The following is a 24,361-nucleotide window of genomic DNA, read 5'->3' as shown; positions in this document are numbered from 1 at the left end:
GTGTGCTAGAAATACTTAATGAAAGGTTATGTAAACGTCAATAATGATAAAGAAATAACAAGCTGAAAGAAAAATCAAGAATAAATTCAAAGATATGACATCCCAAAGGAAGCCAAGAACTAAAAGGCCATAGGCTTTATAAGTCTAACTTCCTTGCTCAAGCTATAGGCTTCATCAAACTGTTAGAGGCAAAGGCATTAATGATGTGTTCAAACATCCATCTGCAGATAATATTACAATACTCCAACCTAAAGAAGACATCAAAACTACTAAGATATATTAGAAGGAAAGCACATTTTAATATAATAAGATATCAAAAACAAAAACACAAAGCACGATTCAATTTCCATGCCATTTCACTATGTGAATGAAGAAACTAAACATTGGTTAAGAAAAACTAGCAGCTCAACGCATTTCTCTTGAAAAAAATAAGCAGCTCAATGTAATAGAATGAATAATTAAACAAGCCTGAATTTGAATAATGCTTTGTGAATGGAAGCTTGCCATGTGTTAAAGTATAAATTTTACAATCAGTCCTTAAAAACAATTATTTTAGGTAACTTTTCCGTGCTTTTGAATTCAAGACTTGGTTTTTGTTTTTCAAGTCTGGTATTAAAATTCTAAGTTCACATGTCAAAATCAGGGGTTTCTCTGTAATGTCTATCATACATATTAAATTTAAATTAAATGTTATGTTTTTGAACCTTACAGTGAATTCCAACCATAGGCATTGTTTCCGAAGTCTGATATGTAAGCTGCAATGCAGATGTATAGACCATAATAAGATCCAAATTTTATATTTCACAACTGTTTTAGATAAATTCAATGCCTGACAAATGAGGATTGACAAAGTCAGGGCCAAAAAGTTGGGATAAGGCTTGACAGCTACTGTTATCAAATAAACACATTTTGCTTTGTGCCGGAGCAATATAAATATCTCACATCAATAAAAGGTCTAGATGCAGAATTAACATCAGAGTAGGAGCACCAAGAATATCAGCAACAAAAACAAGAAACTAATTATATATATTTGGTTTGTCCAAAAAATAATTAATCTTGAGTCTAGGAAACAGAATACATTTCACAATTCTAGAAGAACAAGAAATCAGGACCACATGAAAAAAAAATCCGGCAAGCTCTGACCTTTTTCTGGAGATCCACCAAATAGCTTTCAAATAGATCCTCACGATCTCTTGCCCGCTCAACAGCATGAAACCGTTCATCATTCTCAAACATGGTCACGGCTTTACTGAATGGATATAATCAAGTACTAAGTAATAATGACGTAAGACTTCATAAAGGCACATAGGCAATCCTAGCTCAGAGAGCTAGTTTCTAAGTTCAAATTCGAGCAGGTCTTTGTAACGAATATGATTTAGACTTTTAACTAGTTCTTTTCTTGTGTACATAAAAACAAGCACAGAAATAGAGAACAGACCTCCACCGGGTTGACGAAGTTAATTCTTTGCATTCCTGCATAAGATACAATTAAAAATTATTAATCTTATGGAGAAACTACTATGTGGACCTTCTTAAAGAAAAAAAATGTAACATACTTCCAACATTCTGGTGAAGTCTTCTCGTGCTTTCTTTTGTTTAATGCGCCTTTCCTCAGCTTCCTGTTTTTTCCTTTGTCCCAAGTACTGAGATAAAATGAAGATGAGATTAACTAACAAGAGCAAAAATATAAATAACTCGTAGATAACGTGTCTTCACTAAGTACTGAAGAATGAAAACCAATCCTACGATGTGCCTACAGCCACCTGTTAAGTCAAATTTAAGTTCAGATAAGAGAATAATTTATCTGTGAACTCACCTCATTAAATGCTTGTTTCCTCTCACCAAGGGTCTTTAACGCACCATATCTCTTGTCATTGATAATAACTCTCATTGCCTAAAAAGTTTCAAGCAATATCATATAACTGTGTAAAGGTCAAAAAAATGCCCACATTATTAATTCAGGAAAAAGATACCTGCTCCCAAGTCCAATCAGATTCAACATTTGCAGATTCCAGTAGGGCTTTGAATGCAGCTTTTGCCTCCTGAAAGAAACACCAAGCATATCAGAAACAAGAAAGAGAAACCAGCTGATGTGCAACCAATTACGATACCTGCTTATTAGAATAAACCAAAGGTTCTTCATCAATTGTTTTCTCCTCCAATGGAGTGACATTGACTCTTCCAGTAACTGGCATGGCCTTTTTAGCTTCCTACAACAAATTCACCAACACAAATGCCTATAAATAGACATCAAACTAAAAATAGCTGCTATGCTGATTGTATTCAACAGTAACAACGCAAAGTTCAACAACTATTAAGAGCACGATCCAAAATTCTACAGAGCTCGCCTAACACAACTACAGGAACAATAACCAGAAAGTAACTCAATATATTCTTCTTTAATGTAGCCTACATTATTATTAGGTAAAAGTTCTGCAAAAACACCAGAACATCGCTCTGTTTAAGTAATAATCACAAAAAAGAGTAGCCCATCCAAAGCTCAAACATTTGAATTCGAGTTTCAGTCATACCCACCGAGTTTGGTTTCCATAGGATTTGGTAGGTTTAATTATGAGTTTCAGAAGTGATGATGGAAAAAAAAAGGTGGCAGCACAGGAGCGTGAGGTGGCGTAGGGACAGATGTGGTAGAGATGGATACAGTTGTGGTGAGGTGCCAGCAATAGGAGGAAAGTAGACAGAGAGAGGATGTGAAGGCAGAGTGGTAGTAAGCAGGGTACCTGATTTGGGTACAGAATCAAGCAGTGATGGTTCTGCATGCAGCAAATGTGAGGAAGCAAAGGAGGCAAGGGTAGGCTAAGGGGCAAACAGAAAGTGTTTTGACATATATATTATGCATTAACATTCAATAATATCATACATTAATATTATATATAAAGTGCTCGCCAAATTATATAGTACTGAGTACACAATATATATATTTATTAAGTTTTCAGGCAAGTAAGGCCAGGATAATTTTGGTGAGCACAAGCTGAACTGAAAAAACAATCAAGCATGAAAACTTAACCCTGGCACACCTAAAACAAGGAAATCCATGGCTAGGACAACCAAATGACTGGGCCAGGAGGGTCAGGTGATCAATTTCCAGGTCAAACTCCTTGCTACAACAGGAGAACCCAAACTTAATGCCCATTCAGACTACCAGGCCCAAGAAATTAGATCATTTAGTTGATCCTGATGGGCTCGTTTGGGAACCCATACCTAGCTCTAATTCACAAGGCATATGGATATTCCAGCAACCAACCAAAGTTATATGGCCGCTAAGTTGATGCTGGAGGTGCTCCACAAACTTTATAACATGACTAGTTAGAGCTTCAACTAATCAGCAAACAAGGTGGTGCAACACCTCCCCTCAGCTCAGAAACCCGACACTCAAGGTTATTGATCTTCTTGCATATGTGTACTTCTCACTTTCACCCACTCAATGTTCCTGCTTTTTACCTACATTTTTCGACTATTATCATGCACCATAAAGTAACATAAGTAATCATGGGAAGTACATTACACTCAACAAAATGATCAAGGTAGAAAGTGGGACTAATGAAAGGAAACCCAACCAACAAGGCAGGTAAAATGGATACAAGTCTCCACAGGGAAAGAATCGCAGATCACACCCCAAAAAAATAGTCGATTTGTCCAGGCATTGGTGTCATGGATATTCCATTCCATTGAAACTGCCATATGTAACACCCAGTCCATCTAGGTGTCATTAGACAGCTCAAACTTCACTCAATTGTTAGCCGACCTAACTCAAGTTTCGCTCATCCTTGAAACAAGCCCAAGCTAGCAAGCTCAAAATTAGCTCTAGGTGAGTGTCGAGCATACACAAGCTGTTCACAAGCTTAAGTGGTGAACAAGCAAGCAAGAGGAAAAAGAGTGAGGATGAAGGAGAGACGAGAAGGGAGATAGTCTAGAGCAACAGTAGTAAAATATAGATCAAGACTTCATTCAGTTCCCTTTTACCCCACAGAAACCCTCCCAAGTTGAAGCTGTAGCCAACAACCTACAAACCCATCTGCCTCCTTCACCATAAATCATTCCCAGTGCCTGCCCATTAATTTTATTCCTAGACCTAGGACAATCGTGCATGGACATCCACTGGACCCATCTGTCTTGCAAGTTGTCACTTCTCCCTTGGAAGCAACTAGGCTTTGGGAAGAGGAAAAGGAGAAAGGAGTTAGAAGCTATATCATGCTATGGGTGAAGTCTGCATGTCAATAATCCTCTAAAAGATAGGACTTCTATTTGAATTGAGATAAGGCTAGCTCAAAGATTTGTCCCAGTCACTAGACCTTGATCCAACATCTAAAAACATTAGCATGTTCCAGCTATTAGACATAGACCCATATTAATTATAGTTACTAAGTGCTTGTATCAATTATAGCTATAAAGCTAACTAAATACAGAACTGAATTGTCATTTTAGATAGCAAATTATATTATATTTCCAAAAAAATCAAGCCGAACACAAGCAAGCTCAATTTGTCTACATTTCTAGCTCAAATTCTAGGCTCAGGCCTGGTTTATTCACTAATTGAGCAAACCCTCTTAAGAGTCAACTTTCAAGCCAAACTGCTCATGAACAGCTTTTTCATGTGACAGTCCTAAGTGTCAATGTGTCATCAAGGTGTTGAAGATTCAAAAGCACTTATCATCACCATCTCTTCAAGAGTAATGGGAAAAGCAGAATCTGTGAATGCATAATAAAATAATAGAAGGATTGTCAGTATCAGAAATTTCTTTTTGCCACATGTCCGTCCTTAGCAATCAAACAAATAGAAGCTAGGAAACCATAATACACGAATAACTATAGTACCAAGCTAAAGGGGAAAGTTATTGCTAGAATTGTTTGTTAAATACATAAATATATAAAATACTGAACTTAACTAACCAATAAATCATTGTTGAATTTAGGATGAAAGTAGATGCTAGTTCTTTCTACCACAAACCAAAACTAAATATGCAACAAAATACAAGTAATGAAACACCACCATGACAAAAGTTTAATATTACAGAAGTGACAAATCAGAACACATGAAAGAACTCAATCAGGAAGTTACAAACCAATCATACCTCCAAATCCTGAGCAGAAGCACCATCAGGCACACTTGCAGTATTTAGGAGAGATGAGCTGTCATGATTACTCCTGAAAATAAATTGAGAGTAATGGAAGATTGGCTACTTTCAACTACAAAAACAAAGGATAAAAGAAACCAATGCATCCATAGCAACCCATTAAACCATACTTAGTGTTAGATGATGCAGATTCTATTGCAACAGTAGATACCACCGTATTAGCAGAAACAGGTGCAGGTAATGGAGTTACAGTTGTCTGAAGATTTGATGAGCCAATTGTGTTTGGAATTCCCAAGGAGGAACTTGACGAGATTCCAGCTGATGGTACAACAGATGGTGATACCGAAGCCATCACAGCTGGTGGTGTAATTGAGTTGACTGCCACTGGAACTGAGCTTGATACTACTGCAGATGTTGTTCCAGGAGTCACAGAGTCTGTTGTGGCAGAAGGGATCTCTCCAGACGAAACAGTTGGAGCAACTGGGGCAACGGAAGCTGTTCCAGTTTCTGTATGTGCCTGCTGAGCTGCAGCCCTTAATGCTTGTTCACGAGCTAACTGAATAATAAATGCATTTAATCAGAATTGAACTGAAAAGGTGATATAAGCACAAGAGAGCAGCGAGGCTGATCATATTCAAACCTTGAGCTCATCAGGAATTATCCATTTTGATATCTTTGTGACCTTGTTATAATAGTATCTGTACAATATTCAGAACACAGAAAAGATTGACTGTTAAACAACACATCTGCAGGATTTCAAACTACATCATGCATTGGCAAAAAAATTAAACAATAATAAGGACAGGGCAGTCCCAGTTTGCTTGGTGGAATGGAATGCAGCACCTCCCACCCCATCCCGATACCTGGGGTGGGGGGATGTCCCAGGATGCACCGATCAAGATCCTAGAATGATCGCAGGACGGTCCACTCCCAACATTTGGGACAGTACCCCGTCCCAGTATCCTATGGGACATCCCAGAGGGATTTAAAACCATGGCTAAAAGTACAAGAAAATTACTTACGTTCGTCCATCTGAAGTGCTGAACTCCTTCCAATCAGTCGAGGCATCAGCCCTCTGTGCAGGTGAAAAGGTTAAATAAGCACAAAGAAGAGTACTGAATGTATCTGATAAAAAGCAAGTACTAATAAAAAAGTGCGTATCAAGGACTAAAGCGCATCCAAAGTGACTAACAAAAGATCTTTTATTCATCTTAGCAAAATTCCAGCATGGCATCTTACACAAATTCATATCAGAATTTTTGGATAAGCAATCATTGTGTAGTAAATTTTTATGTACCACAATATGCAGCTGCAAACAATACCATCCTTTCACTGGAATTAGTAATTTATCCAGCTCAGGGTTAAATTAGAATTTCAGTATTGTAGCACTCTGCTAGTGACATGCAATAACAATAAAAACCAAAGCTTCATCTAAATTGATTATAGCCAAAATATAGCTGCAGTGATTCATCTACCTGCACAGTAACTATGCCACCTTAATCATGTCAAATTGCAGTCAACTAAAGGCATATAAATTGGCAAACCATATTTGTATCCCTTGCAATTCTTTCAATTCTACAAAATCAACAATGTAACATAGATGTGAATGTCTCATAAGTTTTTTTCATATACAAAGTAAGAAAAAGTAAAAGCCAACAATATGACAATATTCTCTCATTTCTCACAGGTAGCACAAAATATGTGATATTCTTCAAGACTTTTGAGGAACTTGTATTCAATCTAGAACTCTTGATAATGAATCTCGCTCCCTTGCAACTTGTCTACCTCTTGCCCAGTTCAATTGGGAAAAAGGCAGCTATACACTTGAGGAAAATAAAGAAAACTTACCTTTAGATAATGAATCATACTTAGAATCTGATTGAGGCTCCCATTCATCAAAAAAATAAACTTACATTTGTATACATGAATACTGCAACCTTTAAGGTAAAGGTAACCGCTAATGTCATTCAATCAGAAGGTGAGAGATTATAAAGAGATAAAGATTGCCAACAAACAAAAGAAGGAAATAAAATACAACTTGTTATTTCTTAGCCTATCATGTCCACTATAATTTGTATACAGATTGACAATGTCAGGGTTCAGATCCTGCAGTAAAAAATTCTCAACCCTTAACTAATCAAACTATGATCAATACAGCAGATCCCATATAGCCCTTATAAGCTTTCACTGACAGCGTTTGGAGTTAAAGCTTCAGTAAAAAGACTTCATAGCGTGACTTTCAGCAAGAGGAGCTATAGAATAAAAGAAAGTCATGTAACCACCAATATTAAGAAGTAAATAAATCCACAATGCACCCATAATTACAGTACTAAGCTACAAAAAGAAGCTAATAGAAATATAAATATATGCTAAGTGATCATGAAGTTCTACCCCCAAAAAATGCATTATCAAGTGACTAACATTTTGTTTAAACTGGAGACAACATGCTTATGCATGTACAGTAACACAATTCAATGCAACATGACTTGATCGTGGAAAATACTTTTCTTCACAATAAACTGCAAGCAGAAAGCCTCAACAAGAGATGCGCAGCAATCTCAAAGGCAACAGATGAACAGATAATAATAAATACAGTGTAACTTAATCTGAACAAGAAATATTGCAATGAACATTCAACACATAACATGTCATACCTCTCCTGTGACTATATAAATCATGTACCTGTGAGCAACCTTAAGAAACTATTGGTGTCAAATGAATCAGCATTAAGCAAATCCAAATTATGCTATTACAAAGATCACCATTATAAACCGAACAGGAAAAATAATTTTTCATGATCAAAAGGTGCCCGGAGTAAAATTCAAAATATAAATTCAGATATATCATAAGCAAGGGATAAAATGCGACATGTGTCACAGAGAACTTGACATGTCCTGAAATCCCAGCTCATAATGGAAAGCAAAAATTTTACACAACATTTAGACATTTAAATGAGACTGGAATTAATGCTGAGGTAGTTAAATTTTGAATTGCAATCTGCTATGTCAGTTACATAAATAAAGAACTCATGAATTGTAGCATAATGTCTACATCTTAACAAAATCAAATTTTCAGATAGAAGCTTCAGTATCTGTGGCAAGTCAGTGTCATTTTACCCAATACCTGTGTTCATCATCAGTACCAATCTTGCCCATGCAATTCAAAGTAAATTAAGTATGCGATAGTGTAAGTGAGAAATAAAGATAGTTGAAATAACTTATTGTGATTGAAATCAAGTCACTGATCGTACTATTACAAATGGTTTTGAAATTAATTAGGCATGTCAGCTACATCAAAATATTTAACATACAGATGCAAGTATAGGTATTTATACATGCACATGATCATCATATATGCCTGCAATGTTGCATGTGTATTTTAAGAATTTTACCGTATCAAATGAATTTATCTGTGCTATTATGCAAATGCACAGTTTCTAAAACAATCCACAATTTATGAAAAGCATGGGAAGAACTATTTATTGGAATTTCTATTGCTCATGCCAACTAAAGATTTCATCGGGTTGATAGTTCAGCACATGACAACTTTTAAGTCTTAACAGCAGTTGAAAGCAAAAAAAAATCATGCCAAATTATCTAAACATGGAAATGCATCATGTTTTGTTACTCCATGTTTTCAACAGATCACAAATCACACCCACCACTAGCATTACAAAAAGAGGGGGAAGCCCCTTGATTTAAGAAAGGTAAATAGCAATCATTGCCTGCCTTGAGAAAACTGAAACCCCGTCTTCATAATGACCACATAGAGCAGTCATTTTTTGCTCCAGACGTGCCAAAAGACATCTACAAACCAGTAGAAGAACATGCAAAGAAACAGAGAATATACATAAAACAAATTTGATCAACACTAGTACAGTTTACAACTGTCAGCATTCATGAAAGCAACCATAACAGCAACCACTTGTATGATCACAAAAAGGAAGTAGAATCATAGTATGAAGACATTCAATAATGTGACTCACCTCGATAGGCGTCATCAACTCAAGGGGCTTCTCCCAGCTAGATTGTCTAGTCTTCTTATTGTAGTAATATCTAAATAATTAAATGTTGTAGCTGATCAGAACACAAATAATTGGCCAACACAACAGACAAAACTTAAGATTCAAATGAGTTGGCGAACGATGCAGAAATTACATTAGGGATTGTATACACTTATAACAAAACCAAAAGCCACAGACGACAGAGATCTGGAAACACTCTAAGCAAAAGAATGCAGAGTATGGATGTTCAGTAAACATATACCTTTTTCCATCAACAGATGTGTGCTCTTGCCAATCAGAAGAGACCTGTTCAGAAGACCTAGGTTGTGCATTTGTTGTCTGGATTTTTTTTCAAAAGGACAAAAGGAAGATATGAGCAAGAAAGGTCCATGACAAATATGATTTGGGATGAACATTTTTCTCGCAAAGTAAATAACGCTACGTTCAGTTCACAACAATCAAAAAGAATCAGAATGGGAAATGGAAGGACATGGGAATGGAAGGCAAAGAATGGGGATCACAATTTCTATTCCAGTGTTTGGATGAGAATGAAAGGAATGAAAGGAAAAGGAATATCAATTCAATTCTAATCTTTAAATTAGCTAGTTATGCATTAGAATGTACCCAATGTAATATTATTTGCTTTACATTTTTTTATATTTTGTTTCATTTTATTTTAATTAATAATTTTAATTTCTATTCATTTCTATATTTTTCTGATTATTAGAATTTATATTTTTTATACTATTTATTTTAAGTTTTCTAGTTTTATTAATTGAGGCTTTTGTTTTGTTAGTATTTAACATTTTGTTTTTATTTTTGTATTTTTTATATTTTTATGTTTATTAATCCTGTTTTTAATTCATTTTGTATTTTATTTAACAAGTTTTCTTATACTTATATAACTAATAAGGTATGCCATTACTCTTTATGTTTCTTTTCTTTTTTATGCTTTACTTTTTTATTTTTATATTATTAATTGATTTTCTAATAGTTATCTAATAGATTTTTTTATTCAAAACTATTTAATAATTTATTTTAATATTTATAAATTGCAAAATGCTCATTTGTTAGCATACTAGATAGTAAACCTCTAAGTAATAATTGATATAATGTTACATATATAGGATAAATGTTACTTGATTTTTTTAATTTTTAATGAAATTACACTTTTTAATTAATATTAAATTATTTATTTTATACTTTATATTATTATTACAAATAATTAACTCATATCAAATATATTGTTTGTTGCTATTTTAAATCATAATATCACTAATTAACCTATTTCAAGAAATATGATTCATTCCCATTCAATGATTACTCCTCCCCTGTAAGAGCAATCATCATTCTTTAATTGAAGTAATTATGATTCCAAAGAAAATGTGATTTCTGAATTTATTGCCATATTAGACATTTGAATGGGGCCAAAGCTAGAATTCCCATTCCATTCAAACGTCCATTCCAGTGAACCAAATATAGTCTCAAAAAAGTACAGAAGATTCTCACAGCAGCTGTGCCCACTGCAGCCCCCGTAGCTGAAGATTGTGGTGCAGCCTGCACCAGAGGTGTAACAAGAGGTACATTCTGAGTCCCAGGTGCAGACCACGGTTGTCCCATCGCAGGTGTAATGGGTGCTTGCATCTGGGATGCTGGTTGATACTGGGATGGGTTATTAAGAGTATTTGGTGGCTGGCAATAAGATGTTGCAAACTGCAGTCATGTATTAGCACGCCGTCACATAACCAAACTAACAGAAGCGGAAAAAAGGGGAGGAAAATATGTTAGTAGCTACTAAAAAATATAGATAAGAGAGATCTTACTGTATAAGATGAAGAAAGGGGCATTCCTATGCCACCTAAATTAGGCAGATGACTGTTTTGCATCTGAGGATTTTGCTGGGGCTGCAGTGACCCAGATGTCATGGGCCTACTTGGCTGACCATATGGCATTGGAATTGCTTGTGAAGAAGGTGGTGCTGGCGGACCTGATCTTGGCAGATGCTGTGCAGGTTGAGGAAAATGGTGCATTTGAGTCTGACCAGAAGGTATTCCAATATTTGAACCAGGAACACCTTGCCCAACAGGTCGGAATTGCTGAGAAGCTGCTGGGATGAACTGATGTGTTTGCTGAGCCGGAACCACAGGTCTGAACTGCAACATCCACATAATCACATGCTTTATAAAGGGAATCAAGCAATAACAACATATCTGAAATTCCAGCAGAGAAATAAATTCTCACCTGCATAGACATTGGGGGACCAAAATTTTGAGGTGGACCTGTGGACCCCACCACTGCAGGCCTAAGGGGCTTTTACAAAAAAAAAAAAATAACACATTATATTCAAGCAATGGCAAAAAGAATAACAAAGAAAAATCAAACAAATTCATTCAGATTAACAGGACAGTACACCATAAAATGGCAAAAGGATGTTGTCGAGTTATATATGCTACCTGTGCCCCAGAAGACTGCGGATTGCTGGCCATTCCCAACAGAGATTTAAGCGGCAGCAAACACTAAAATAGCGGTAAGACTAATATCAATAGTAGATACGAATAACTGGATTGGATTAAAATGAAAAGGCAGTAAAGGATCCAAATCTCTGAGGACCCTGACAAACTTTCAAAATCTATAAAAAAAATACAAATAAATGCATCTAGGGCAGCATCTGTCAGTGAAATAAGCTCAGTTTCATGTTCATTCAGAAGCAATATAATCATTCGGTTGACTTTGGTTTCTTCTGAAGTTTTCTAAATTCCTTACCAATGAACAATGAGAAAATGCATACAGTATTACTTTGTGTCCCACCTGTCAATTTTCTAGCACACAAGCAACATTTGGGTTATTAAAATTTCATCAAGGATATTATGAATGTCGACAGGACTAAATTTATATGGCCTGATCAACCATCCCTAGTCTCATCAAGGACATTATGAATGTTAGCAAGACCTAATTGTAAATGGCCTGATAAACCCTCCCTACTCAACCTTCTTACATGCCACCCTGATAATCTCCGTCAAAAAGAAATACTTAACCAGTATATACTATCTCATCACATAAAAACCTCATTTCTAGAAAAAAATGCTATTTAAAAGGACCCAAAAAAATAGTCACTATAATGTAATTGTTCATGTGATATTTACTCAAGCATGTCTAAATGATAACAAAGTAATGACATTGTCATTCAACATCATTACACCATTCAACAAAATAATTATGCGTACTGCTATTGCAGAAGAAGCAATGCTGATACCATTATAGTAAAGGACAGCAGGAGATCTATGTCCCTATATCTGATAAGATAAGTAGGTAACAGGGATGAATATTAAAAATATATAGGATACAAAAATCCCTCTTAGGGAACAAAACATGATTTAAGAGGCTTGTCTCCTACCGTCCTTAGAAAATAGAGACAAGGATCTTTCAGGAAGTTTATAAATGCATTCGTGATTCATGATGCCGCTAAAAAATTTACCAACTAAAGATGACTTAATATGCCAAAAAATTTAGAATAGTCTTGCACATTATGTTCATTATAAATAGGCACACTTGTTTATATGTGTAGATAGATGCACCTGCAATGTAAAGATAATTCTTTGTTCTTCAATAAATTTCTAGCCTTTCAAAGCAAACAAGGCAGCAGCTGACATAAAATAACCCTGATGGTCTTGTTGATGAATACTGCATTAGCCCACAAAGCCCGATGCTCTGATAATCCAAAAGAGAATTTTGAAGGAATAACCACTTGGGGTTATTATATAAAAAACCTAAACAATTAACTCACTTCCTCTAGTTTACACCCTTGCACCTACGTTTCTTGTTACACATGGCTTTCATAATATGTAGGTAAATATTGTTATTTTCCTTAATAAAAAACGATAGTGAAAAAGCAATTGACTGAAATGTAGATTTTAAGAGAAAACAAGGTGTTGGGAAAGAAAAAGAACAGCAAATGGTTTACAGTACACCCACCTTACAGTAACACGCATGTCCCAACTCATATGACCGTTAAAATTTTGAATAGCCAAAAGTTGCAACTTACAGTGTCTTATCAGGAACAATTTTTCAGTTGACTTTAGTGATCCTTCATGTTTGATTTTGATACCAAAACTAAAATAAAAAATGTTCATTCGATCATAATACTTTTTTAAGTCATGGCCGGATGGTTAAGGTTGGCTAGATAACTAGTTTAATATCAGCACTGATATGTATGACTATAAGAACGAAATAAGACATGGATCGTACAATTTTTTCATACAGAGAGATAGAAGTTGAAGTTAAAAAATCAGAATCCGATACTCCCAAGTCCATGCAAATAAACAAGAGGTTGAGGGAAAGAGCTTACCCTTCACCCAGAGAAAGGCACTGCCATTCATGGATTCCGTAGACAGAAATGCGCTGAGGGAAATGTTGGTTTTGCCCTGATACAGCAGGAGACAAATGCAAAGTTCCAACTTCGATGCAAGATCAATAAAAGCCCTAAACCCTAAACAAAGGTGAAATTTTAAAATAGGGGAGGGGGAAAACCAAAACCCTATCTGACCCTCTCTACTCAACACCTAAACCCTAAACAAAGGTGGAAATTTAAATAGGAGAGGGGGAAAACCTAAACCCTATCTGACCCTCCCTACTCAAGAATCACGTATGCTATTAGGGATCTTGTAAGCAAAAGGCTCCAATCTTGATGCCTGAGGGCATTAGAAAACAAGCCTCCTGATATAATTTGAAGCCTACAACGAATTATGCTTGGTCTTGAAAAACCCTAGCAAACCGACAATCGAATGCTTGGATCCAATAATCACCGGATTCTAAAGAAAAATTAACAAAATTGGGCCACAGCGCTTTGAACACGCCTCATCGCCCTAAAACTGAAGAGAAAGAAGCCCTGATCCGATCGTTCAACAAAGAAACAAAACTTTCTAGGGCTCTCCTGATGTCGAGTACCGACATCGAGAAAGAGGGGAGGGGGCAGAGAGGGGAAACAAGGGGGAAATACCTGAACTCGCTCAGAATCGGGGGGGAGACGACGCTGCGGCGATGCCCGAAAGGAGAGAAAAACGGCCACTTTTCCCGTTCTCGCCCGCTCCTTCTCTTCTCCTCGCTGTCTCTTCCTCGGTCGCTCCGCTCGCTCTCTCCCCTCGTGAACCGATCAGGGAGGGCTTGGTCTGCCGCTGGAGTGCGAACAATGCGAAGGAGGCTGCGCCCGCGTTGCCGCCTTTTATAGCGAAGAGGCGTGCGCTGTCTTCTGTTTTTTTCCGTTCGATCTCGATCCAACGTCTCAGGAGCTGCACGGGGCGGTCGGTGTTGGTCCGGGTGGCTTCGGCAGCAAACGATCCCAACCCAAACCGCCACCGCCAGTGAGCGGTCGGGTATGTCCATTCATGCTGCCGAAGTTCCAAATTCTGGTCACCTTCTTGAGTCGACGATGCTCCAACGTCGCCTAAATGTCTGCCATTGTCGTGGGCTGCTCAGCTTCGACGTGGTACAACTTGATAGGCTTTGTTCCTGCATGTATTTGCCTCTCTCAATGCTTGCGCTTGGTTTCCTTCGGAATGTGACGTAAGAGCAAAAAGAAATTGTCATTTGATCTTTTGATTTGGTTGCGCACACAAGGTTGTGTGGTGTCATTGGATATTTTTAACGGCAATCTAACAATCTTAGCTCACCTTTGATCATTATTGGAGCATAGAATGTAAAATCGATTTGGTGATACGATGATTATAGAGACCTAATTAGGTATGATGGGTTTCATTAGATTTGCAATTGTTGACAATACCATAGATAGGCAGGCTAATATTTTAGTTTTGTCGTTCATGCAATTCTAGATTTGAAGATCCTTTCCAGAAAAAATCTAGAATGAAAAACATTTTAGGGGGTCTTTGTAATGTCGAAAAGCTGGTATTATGCAAGTTGACGCGGATGATTTAAGTTTTACTATTACTTTCATAGTGATGAAAATTGGCCGAACATTGTGATTTTAGCTTGTGAATTATAATAATAGAATTTCGGTCTCTCTCGATCTCCTTATATTGGTTACAATAATACGTATAGAGATGGATTGGATAAGATTAAGTTAAATTTTAGCCAAGAAACTATCTGTTATGGTATGTCCTAGATCGATCGAATCGGTCTTGATTGCTTATCGAGATTGCAATTATTGAACCAAATATGCTACTGAGTAAAAAATTGCATCTCAGATCTAACAAACACAAACTGATAAACATGTTTTTGTATCTCAAATATTAAACTAACATTAAAATTGTCAGTCTCTCAATTGGCCAAATCATCTAAGCCAAAAATCATCTTAATAAGATCCCATGATCAAGAACCATAGTTCCTCTTTTAGCAATAAAGAGTCTAAGTTAACAAAACAAATCTTTTCAGAACCCAAGCTCCTTGCCTAATTTTGGTGGTTTGCTCTAGAATGTGTTGAAATATGCAAATCTTTTTCAAATCTACCAGGAGATAAAAGAGGTCAAGATAATAAGAGGCAAGAGATCATTATTGGACTTGCTACTTAGTGATAGCAGCGAGGGGGATCTAGGGCTAGCAGATTTTGTAGAGAGGGGATGAAATGGCAACCGAAGCCTTGTATTTAAAGTTGAGGCGGCTTTAGTGCAACCATGAAGCAAAATGAGGAGACCATCTACACTTGGGGGGGGGGGGGGGGGGGGCGCAGTCTTTTTTATGTTAAGCTAAATATTATACATGCATGATGACCCAAAAAGACATGAATTAGGTCATTGCTCCAACTTGAAATCAACTTGCAGAAAAAATTCAGGGCTTCATTGTAAGATTCACAACCACACAACTGAAACATATCAAATCAAGTTGATGGGTCAAGTTAAATGATGTAAGCAAACACTTCTTAGCAGAAGTTTAAATGAACCGAGTTGCCTAGCAACCCCCCAAGATGCTCATGAATAACTTTGTTTCTTAAATGTTGAAATATCTCAAATCATTGGTAATTTATCTATTCAAAATGGTATGTTATTGCTCATGAGAATAACTCAAATTATATTTAAAGGATCCTAAATATGCTCCACATATTTTGCGTAGAATATCTCATAGGGATTTCAAGAGATGCCAATATAGAGTCTTAAGCTCGAATAAAGGCAAGAAACCAATCGGCTAATGGAGCAAACAAAGAGGGAAAAAATGTCAAACAAATAGTACCACAAATATGAATTATTCTTAGGAAATCATCTTTTAAAAAGATTAATATGAATATTTTGAAGTTTTTGAAGAATAGAAACTAGAAAGATAGGTGAACTTGCCTAGCTTAAAGGTGTGCTAAATACTTTCCTATAGCAAGATTGATTCTCTTGTGCGGATGGCCGATAAAGATGCTCCCATGTACAACGGATCTCAATTCTTTTCGAATAATCTCTTAAACACGACCAATTTATTAAATAGAGCAAAGATTCAAATCTAAACCTGACCAATTTATTAAACATGTAATCAAGCCAATCCACATAATTCATTTACTAAATAGGTCGAATTAGGTTAAACAATTTAAGTAAGTATTCAACAAGTTAAATATATTTAGACAAATTAAATAGGTTAACAGGTCAAGTTAAACAAGATAAAAATAAGTTGAGTAGATTTTAAATGGGTTAAATAGGTTAGATCATGATTCTTTTCAATTATCAAACAAGTTGAAATGGTCTAGATGAGTCAAAAGTCTAAACCTAAACCTAACTTATTTGATAAATGGGTCTAGGCACGTCACCCATTTATGTCAAACTCGAACCTACTTAAAACGGGTTGCTTACATGTCCGTTTAATGGATCAAATCATAAATTGCCAGCTCTACCTCCAACCGCAGCACGAGCATACTATGATAGAAACCCATAATCTTCTTAATCACTATAAATACATTTACTATTTGACCCCCTCATCTTTTAGCTATTTGCACAAACACCTCCTTTCCTGAAAAAGTCTCAATTAGACCTTCAAATTTTAATTTGTGTAATGCTGCTCTTCCATCCATCTATGATGTCAACTAGCTAGTAACTTAAGTCAGCACATGACTATTATAAGCCCATGTTGATAAAAGTTTCTTCCAAAAATATCATTTACTAAAATTTTTCTTTTCGAGAAGTAGAGATTGGTCCAAAGCCCCTGCCCTAAACCGTTAACCACAACATCCATACAACAAGAAATCACAACAAACAAAGTAGGGTACCTAATCTCAAGCTGGAAATCAAGCATAAGCCTATAATTTTTGTGCTCATTGGAGATAGTCTCTCCTTACTTCTCTATCTTTAATAGCAGTCACTTTATCGGCAACTGCCTTCCCACTTGACATTGGCTCCTCTAGCTGGATAATTGGTCAAGTTTATCTAAATTTTGTATTATTTTTGTGTTATAACTCAAAATGTGGAACTTAAACCCCAAAATTTATTTCTCAAAACTTTATAAAATACATCAACATATGATAATTAGTTGTTTGAAATCAAATACTGTAAAAATTGGAACTTATAATTCTAGATATTATTTCTTGTTTCATACATAAGATCTGAAATATAGATTTCCAGCTCTACTCCTTTTTATTTTTACGAAACATGAAACTTATTTGTGACATTTAAAATTAAATAACCTTTTTACAATTTTTACCATACCTGAAATATGAAAATAAACTTTATTTATTTTAAATTTTAGAACTTTAATCATTTTATTATAAAGTTTTTTTTTGTACATAGCCTCCTAAATATTGAAATTTGCGTGAATACTATTTTAAAATTGATATTTGCATGTATATCCTCATCAAATACTTGTTTTGTATATATATCCTTCTTTTTTTTGTATATCTATCCATATCATCCAACATCATTAAGAAGTTAGCGGTTTAAAATTAAAATGACGAAAATACCCTTAGTAGGTAAGCATGCAAAAAGAAATGTTTATAAAGGTATACATGCAAATAACAATTTTGGAGAGTATTCATAAAATTTTATATATTTAGAAGGGTATATATGCAAAAAAAAAATTCTTGAATTTTTGCATAGATACGTCCTTTCTAAATATTAGAATTTGCATGAATGCCCTCCAAAATGATATTTACGTATATGCCCTTCTAAATATTTGAAGTTTCTCAATGATTTTGTTTGGATATGATTGATATTGTTCTTCCACCCACGAGCATAGCAGTAGTATGAAAAATATTCTAATGTGTCTTTAAGAGATTCTAATCCTTTTCTATATTCTAATACATGTCTTTATAAACGTATCTATAATAATAAATATTATAAGCTATATTTCGATGAAATAAGATATAGAGGTTGTTATAAATAAAGAAAAATAAAGTAAAATAATTTCATAATTAGTAAAAAAACTTTCATAACTCTTTTTGTTATCTAATTGTCAATTTCAATATTTTTCTTAAGCAATATTTTTATGAAAAACATTGAGGAGCGGGCATTAGATAAATTCGAGTGTTAAAACAGGTTAAAATAGAAAAAACAAAATTAAATTTTTTTGTATGTAAATCCTCCTAAATATGTGAAATTGCATGAATACCTTCGCAAAGTATTATTTGCATATATAGCCTAATAAATGTTTCTTTTTGCATATCTACCCACTAAGGATATTTCAATTATTTTTAATTTTAAGCCGCTAATTTTTTGACAGCGTTAGATGGTGCAGGCATATATATAAGAAAAAAATAAAAAATATCCATGTAAAATGAGTATTTTACAAGGGTATACATACAAATATCAATTTTAGAAGGATATTCATAAAATTTCAATATTTAGGAGGATATGTATATAAAAAACCCTTAATTATATCTTCACCGTCAAATTTAATTATTCTTTATAGGATTTTCATTATCTTTCAATACATTAAAACTAGAAATCTCTCTTGTTTATTTCTTGATTTAAGTACAAAATTATTTTCTCTAAAAATTTATTACTTTTATGTTCACTAAATATCTAAACCCTACAAGTTCTTGCATCCTAGATCATGTCAAGTCAATGTAAGATATATGAGTAGTTTTTTATATATAATAAATTAGCTTAACTTTACAAAATAAAGTTCCGGATATGAGAATAGGTTACTGTTAAAAAATTCAAATATAGGTTGGTACATATATTATCGATGGTGTAGGGCATACTTACTTGACTTGGTTGTTATTGATATGATGTGGGGGCTTAGTATAGTTTATCCCATGTCAACATGATCCTAGTATTATGTAGATTTTAATGCTAGAATATATATGAATGTAAGAGTATATTATACAATACTAGAAAGCTATAATTATAAAATTCAATAAGAAGATCGAGAATCCTGTCAAATAATGTTTATAATTAATAGAGAATGTACCTTTTAAATCACCAACAATGATAATTAAAAGTGTTATATATTATGTTTTATTAATTTTGACAAAAATAGTGTCATGTGTGCATAAATAATAACATTAAAATTGTACTAATCCTATGAAGAACAAGCAAAATTAATGAAATAAGAAAATTAGATATCTTATACAATTTTAAAACTTTTCAAAATGTAAATAATTAAAGTATTAGCATACTACTCGATAATGACTATATCAACTCTTGATTTGATCTAGTCTTGAGCATGTAACTATATTTCACCAATATAGAGTGAGAGTAGAGAAAGAGGAAGAGAAAGCACATCTTAGAATAGGATATAAGGTCCTTAGAGAAGCAGGAACAAAAACATGCACTATATTCGAAATGTAAAGCAATGAAGGATTTGTCTAAGATTTTTACCAAGATAGATGTAGGAGAAACATACTAGTAGACATATTGAAGAATACTAACAAAGAGGGTAAGATATAGTGAGAGAGGGAGAGAGAAAATAGAGAGAGTTTGTCCTAGCAAAGAGAGAGCTAAAGAAGAGAGTATAACTAGACTAAGAGAGAATGATCTGATCAAGATAACATGGTTTACCAAGCTATTCAAGAGAAAGGTCAAGCATCTCACATGTATCTACCCCCTAGATGCATTTTTTTAGCTTATCGTGATCAGTTTCCTATCTTGTTTTAGCTGGACAAAGAAAACTATAATTTTGGATATATATATATATATATATATATATATGGGAAGGATGATCCTTGTCGCATGCTTCAAAAGAAAAAGGATTATTTTAGCAAAGGAAAAATGTACGAAACCAAATTGCTTTTTCTTGCGGAGGATATTATGTAGTAATGATTTTCTATTTTGCAAAATCTATCCTATAAACTGTTTTTGATATTTTATATTTTATAAAAAAAATTGGTTTGTAGGGAGATGCAACCACAAACTAGTTTCTTTTGGCAATAAGAAAATTTATTGTCATTATTTGCTATTCTCGAATAACGACAAGCTATTTTAGTAGGTATGTCTTATCTAGTTCTAAAATATTCCATCTAATGTGAGGCAAAAATGATCCACAATTTTCTTTATATTTGATTGCAAAATAGTTGTTATCTCCTTTATAGAGTTCCTTAGAAGTGCAAACCTCAAGTTCATTGATATCCTTATCATCATTTTATTGAACGGGTTGAGCTACGGTCGAATAGATGGTAGACATGAGTATACCCATATGCGATGATAAATTTGATCGTGATTATCCTCCTATGTATGGTAACATTTTTTTAATTTTTTAATACAACGGTAATTCACACCGTATGTGCATGAGTACACCCATAAGGGTCAAAAAAAAAGAAGACGACTAAGGGAGGAAGGAGTAGACTCAAGACTCTCCTAATAAAACTCTCCTAAATGGTGCGCAACGAACAAGACAACTCAGTCAGCAACACTGTTTGTCTTTCGATAAATATGAGTGGCCCAAACAGATACGAGGCCTCCCATGAGCTCATATATATCTCGTAGTAATGGGTGCATGTCAATACAACTGTGCCTGTCAGCACTCTCCCGAATCTAACCGATCATCATGGTCGCGTCACCTTTAAGATAGATATACTCTCCTCCCAGAGCAAGCCTGATATAGATAATGCCCCTCAAGCAGCTCTCAGCTTTGTGCCACTGACAGACTCATCGAGGATATGCCATCCCCCGGCTGCCCCAAGCCTAGACTCATGATCCCTAATCACATAAACCACTCCTCCTCAACCTCCCTCTCTAAAGATATTGTCACCAAAGTTACCCTTGAGGAAGACAAGGGGTGGGGGTTCCCAGGAGACAAGAATGGTCCTAGGCACTACACGAGCTAAATGGAAACCCTAAATATCCCTGGTCAACCCTTGTAAGGTTTTAGAAGTAGTACTGGTAACCTCTACTGCATAAAGTAAACCACTGTCTGCCATGGTCCTCGGGTGCACATTCCTATCCTCAGAGATCCGGATATTCTGTCCAGCCATATGTGATAGGCCACATAGTTACATCTAATGCCTCACTCCATAGTGCTAGGTCATCGTCGAGACTCTTTCAGATGACCTAGAAAGTTCTCTATCAAAGTCACACCCTACGGTGAATTTGCAACACAGCCCCAAACCTGAGATGTACGAAGGCAACCAAAGAGTATATGACTGATGGTCTCCTCCACACCAGGGCATCCCTCACATGCTAAAGTGACCCACACCCCCTCTTTGCCAGCACATCTCTGGTTGGTAAGCAATCCTATGCCACCTTCTAAAGGAGGGCGACACGGGGGTGGATATGCATCCTCCAAATCCACCTTCTGTTAATCCGTTGGGCTGATCCCTCACTGACCAAGATTTGTAGGTCTCAGGCACTCACCCTTGTCCCCCCCAACGGCACTCCAAACTCTCTCATCCATGGTCTCCCCAGTGAGTAACGGCATCAAGATTCTCTTTGCCAACTGCTCTCCAAAGACTCGACGGATGCGGTTCTCATCCCATCTTATCTCCTTGGGTACGAACAAGTCGCATACTTTGCTCCCTGCCTGGCAACCCGGGTCAAACGTAGTAGGCCACCGTTCGAGAGGCTGTTTTTTGACACCCAACTATCTTCTAGGGCAATAATAGCCTGATCGTCCCCAATAGCCCATTTGATCAATGGAAACACCATCAGAGCACGAGCACATATTTTTCTCCAGAGGAAGGAGCAACGACGTCCAGTGCGAAAGATAGACCCAGCCACCCGCTCCCCGTACTTTGCCCTCATCAATGTGCATTAGAGACTCTCAGGTTCCAGAAGGTACCTAGCCATGTGTCTGGTCGCCATAATCTTCCACCTATAAATCAGAGACCGAATGCCCAATCCCCTACAGCTAGTTGGCTGACATAACACATCATAAGCGAGCAGGTAGATACTGCGCCCTCTACGCCCCCCCTTCGCATGCTCTAGATGAAGCTCCTGAACATCCACTCCAAAGACCTCAGAGGTGCCACTGGCATAATAGTATTTGACAGCAGATAAACTGGGATCAAGCTGAGAACCGACCTGACAAGGGTAACTCTGCCTATCATCGATAAAGTGCTCGCCTGTCGTCTCTCCAATCTGTGCTTGGTACTCTACTCAATAGATGAACAGTCACCTCGTCGTAGACATCGTCCAATAATCAAAACTCCAAGATATCTCAAGGTGCTCCCCAGCTCGCCCACACCCAGGATCTCCATGATGGTCTCTTTCAGTCGTTTCTTAGTCTTCGAGCTAAAACAAATTGCTCTGGACTGATGAGCTTAAGCAAAATACTTCTTACTCTCCTCACCAAAATCTTTGTTACCACCTTATATAATGTGGTGCACAGACTGATCGGATGGTAGTGACTTGACTCTATGACATTCTGTCTTTTCAAAACCAGGATGATGAAGGTCCACTTCCACTCACGGAGCATACTCGCCAAGATGAAGAACTGATGAACAACCTCAGATACATCCTGCCTAACAATGTGCCAGTATCTCTTAAAGAATACTGGGAAAAGCCATTCGATCGGCCTTTGTCCTCAGTTAGCGACTAGAGGGCCTCCTGGGCCTCCAAGATTGATAACAGCATGATCAGCTCTATATTCTTCTCCTCATACACCCTCATCATCGGTGCAAGCTTAGAGGATGAGCCCCTGCCACCTCACATGTCCGTCCACCTAAAGTTTGAAGAACTACTCTAACACACTCTTGATAGTTCCAAGGTCCTCTGTCATCTGCCTACAGCCCTCTCTGATGCTGCTGATTCTATTCCTCTGTTGGTGAATAATTGTCGATTGGTGGAAGAATCTGGTATTTCAGTCCTCCTCTATAACCCACTGAATCCTCGATTTCTATCTTCATAAAATCTTCTGTTGCTAAAGAAGTGAGTGATGCATGGCCAACTAAGCCTTGAGTTCACCCTGCTCCTCATCTGTGAGGCCCCCCCTCTACTCCTTCCAATCCTGGAGGTTAGCATTTAATGCTTTAATCTCCTCAACCTTTCTGAAAATGTTTTCCACCTCTTCTCGGTTCCACTTTCGCAGTCGATACTTGGTCAGCTCCAACTTTCAGGTCACCCTATATATAGCATTTTTCCGCACAGATATCTGCCAAGCCTCCCGCACCACCTCCCAAGACCGGGGGTAGGAAAGCCAAATCTTCTTAAAGCGAAAAGGACTAAAATAAGGGCACATAGTTGAGGCACTTACTGGGATAGGGCAATAGTCCAATGCTATCCAAGGTAGATGGCTCACCTGATAGTCCGACCGGTGCTGAATCCATTCCGCCATAGCGAACATTCGGTCAATCCACTCTCAGTCTCTCGCTCGGCCCAGCATGTTGTTGCACCAAATAAATCTGGTCCCAGTGAACCCCAGCCGACCAAGCCATTCATTGTGATGAACTCTTAGAACTCCCTAACTTCAATCTTGTGGTGAACACCTTGCCCTCTTATTTCTCTTGAGGCTTATCAATACAATTAAAGTCACTTGCAACTACTGTTGGAAATTTTTACTGTACCAAGCTGGCTATCTCGCCCCCAAAGCACCCTTTTTTCCTATAATCAGTGCTAGTGTAAACTGCAGAAAGGATCCATTGAGGCCCATTATCTTCTAATATTACCATAATGATTTGTTGATTACACTTATGGAAGATATCAAGGTTATAATTCTCTTATCTCCATGTCACAATAATACCATCGGACAACACATGTGACTCCACCGCATATAACCCTCAAGACCTTAGTAGACCCCACCTGTTCTGGAGCAAACTACTCCCCGACAACCGTGTTTTAAAGAGCACACAAACTTCTGGATCATGCATGTGCACTAATCTGCGAAAGGCTGAGCAAAAGGATGGCTTCCCAACCCTCCGACAATTCCATAACAAAATCTTCATTCATCACATTAGAAGGGCTGGCCACCATCCTCG

General features: G+C 36.6%; 1 protein-coding gene across 9 annotated transcripts in view; it reads right to left on the bottom strand.

Moving 5' to 3' along the window:
• The window catches only part of LOC103720771 (pre-mRNA-processing protein 40A-like), a 33,021-nt gene extending 18,650 nt beyond the window's left edge, over positions 1 to 14,371 (bottom strand). For 3 of the 9 annotated variants that reach the window (XM_026809866.4, XM_088718086.2, XM_088718087.2), the window contains exons 1-18: positions 14,093 to 14,289; positions 13,442 to 13,517; positions 11,550 to 11,612; positions 11,338 to 11,406; positions 10,920 to 11,249; positions 10,606 to 10,809; positions 9,359 to 9,435; positions 9,079 to 9,148; positions 6,116 to 6,168; positions 5,734 to 5,791; positions 5,264 to 5,649; positions 5,091 to 5,163; positions 2,112 to 2,210; positions 1,974 to 2,042; positions 1,817 to 1,894; positions 1,557 to 1,643; positions 1,439 to 1,473; positions 1,144 to 1,249 (exon numbers count right to left, since the gene is read on the bottom strand). In XM_026809866.4, the coding sequence (XP_026665667.4) occupies positions 1,144 to 1,249; positions 1,439 to 1,473; positions 1,557 to 1,643; positions 1,817 to 1,894; positions 1,974 to 2,042; positions 2,112 to 2,210; positions 5,091 to 5,163; positions 5,264 to 5,649; positions 5,734 to 5,791; positions 6,116 to 6,168; positions 9,079 to 9,148; positions 9,359 to 9,435; positions 10,606 to 10,809; positions 10,920 to 11,249; positions 11,338 to 11,406; positions 11,550 to 11,582 (1,827 nt within the window). In that variant the 5' untranslated portion in view covers positions 11,583 to 11,612; positions 13,442 to 13,517; positions 14,093 to 14,289. Of the gene's footprint in view, positions 1 to 1,143; positions 1,250 to 1,438; positions 1,474 to 1,556; positions 1,644 to 1,816; positions 1,895 to 1,973; positions 2,043 to 2,111; positions 2,211 to 5,090; positions 5,164 to 5,263; positions 5,650 to 5,733; positions 5,792 to 6,115; positions 6,169 to 9,078; positions 9,149 to 9,358; positions 9,436 to 10,605; positions 10,810 to 10,919; positions 11,250 to 11,337; positions 11,407 to 11,549; positions 11,613 to 13,441; positions 13,583 to 14,092 lie in introns of all 9 variants that reach the window. The other 6 variants (XM_008810646.6, XM_088718085.2, XM_008810647.6 and 3 more) reach the window with 4 other exon arrangements.
• Between the last annotated feature and the right edge of the window lie 9,990 nt (positions 14,372 to 24,361).

The sequence above is a fragment of the Phoenix dactylifera genome, chromosome 3 (assembly GCF_051530095.1).
Source record: "Phoenix dactylifera cultivar Ajwa chromosome 3, Ajwa_hap1_PhDact_Kaust_v1.1, whole genome shotgun sequence".
In the NCBI taxonomy this organism is placed as follows: Eukaryota; Viridiplantae; Streptophyta; class Magnoliopsida; order Arecales; family Arecaceae; genus Phoenix; species Phoenix dactylifera.
Note: the sequence above shows the minus strand (reverse complement) of the source record. Positions and strands in the feature narration are given on the sequence as shown.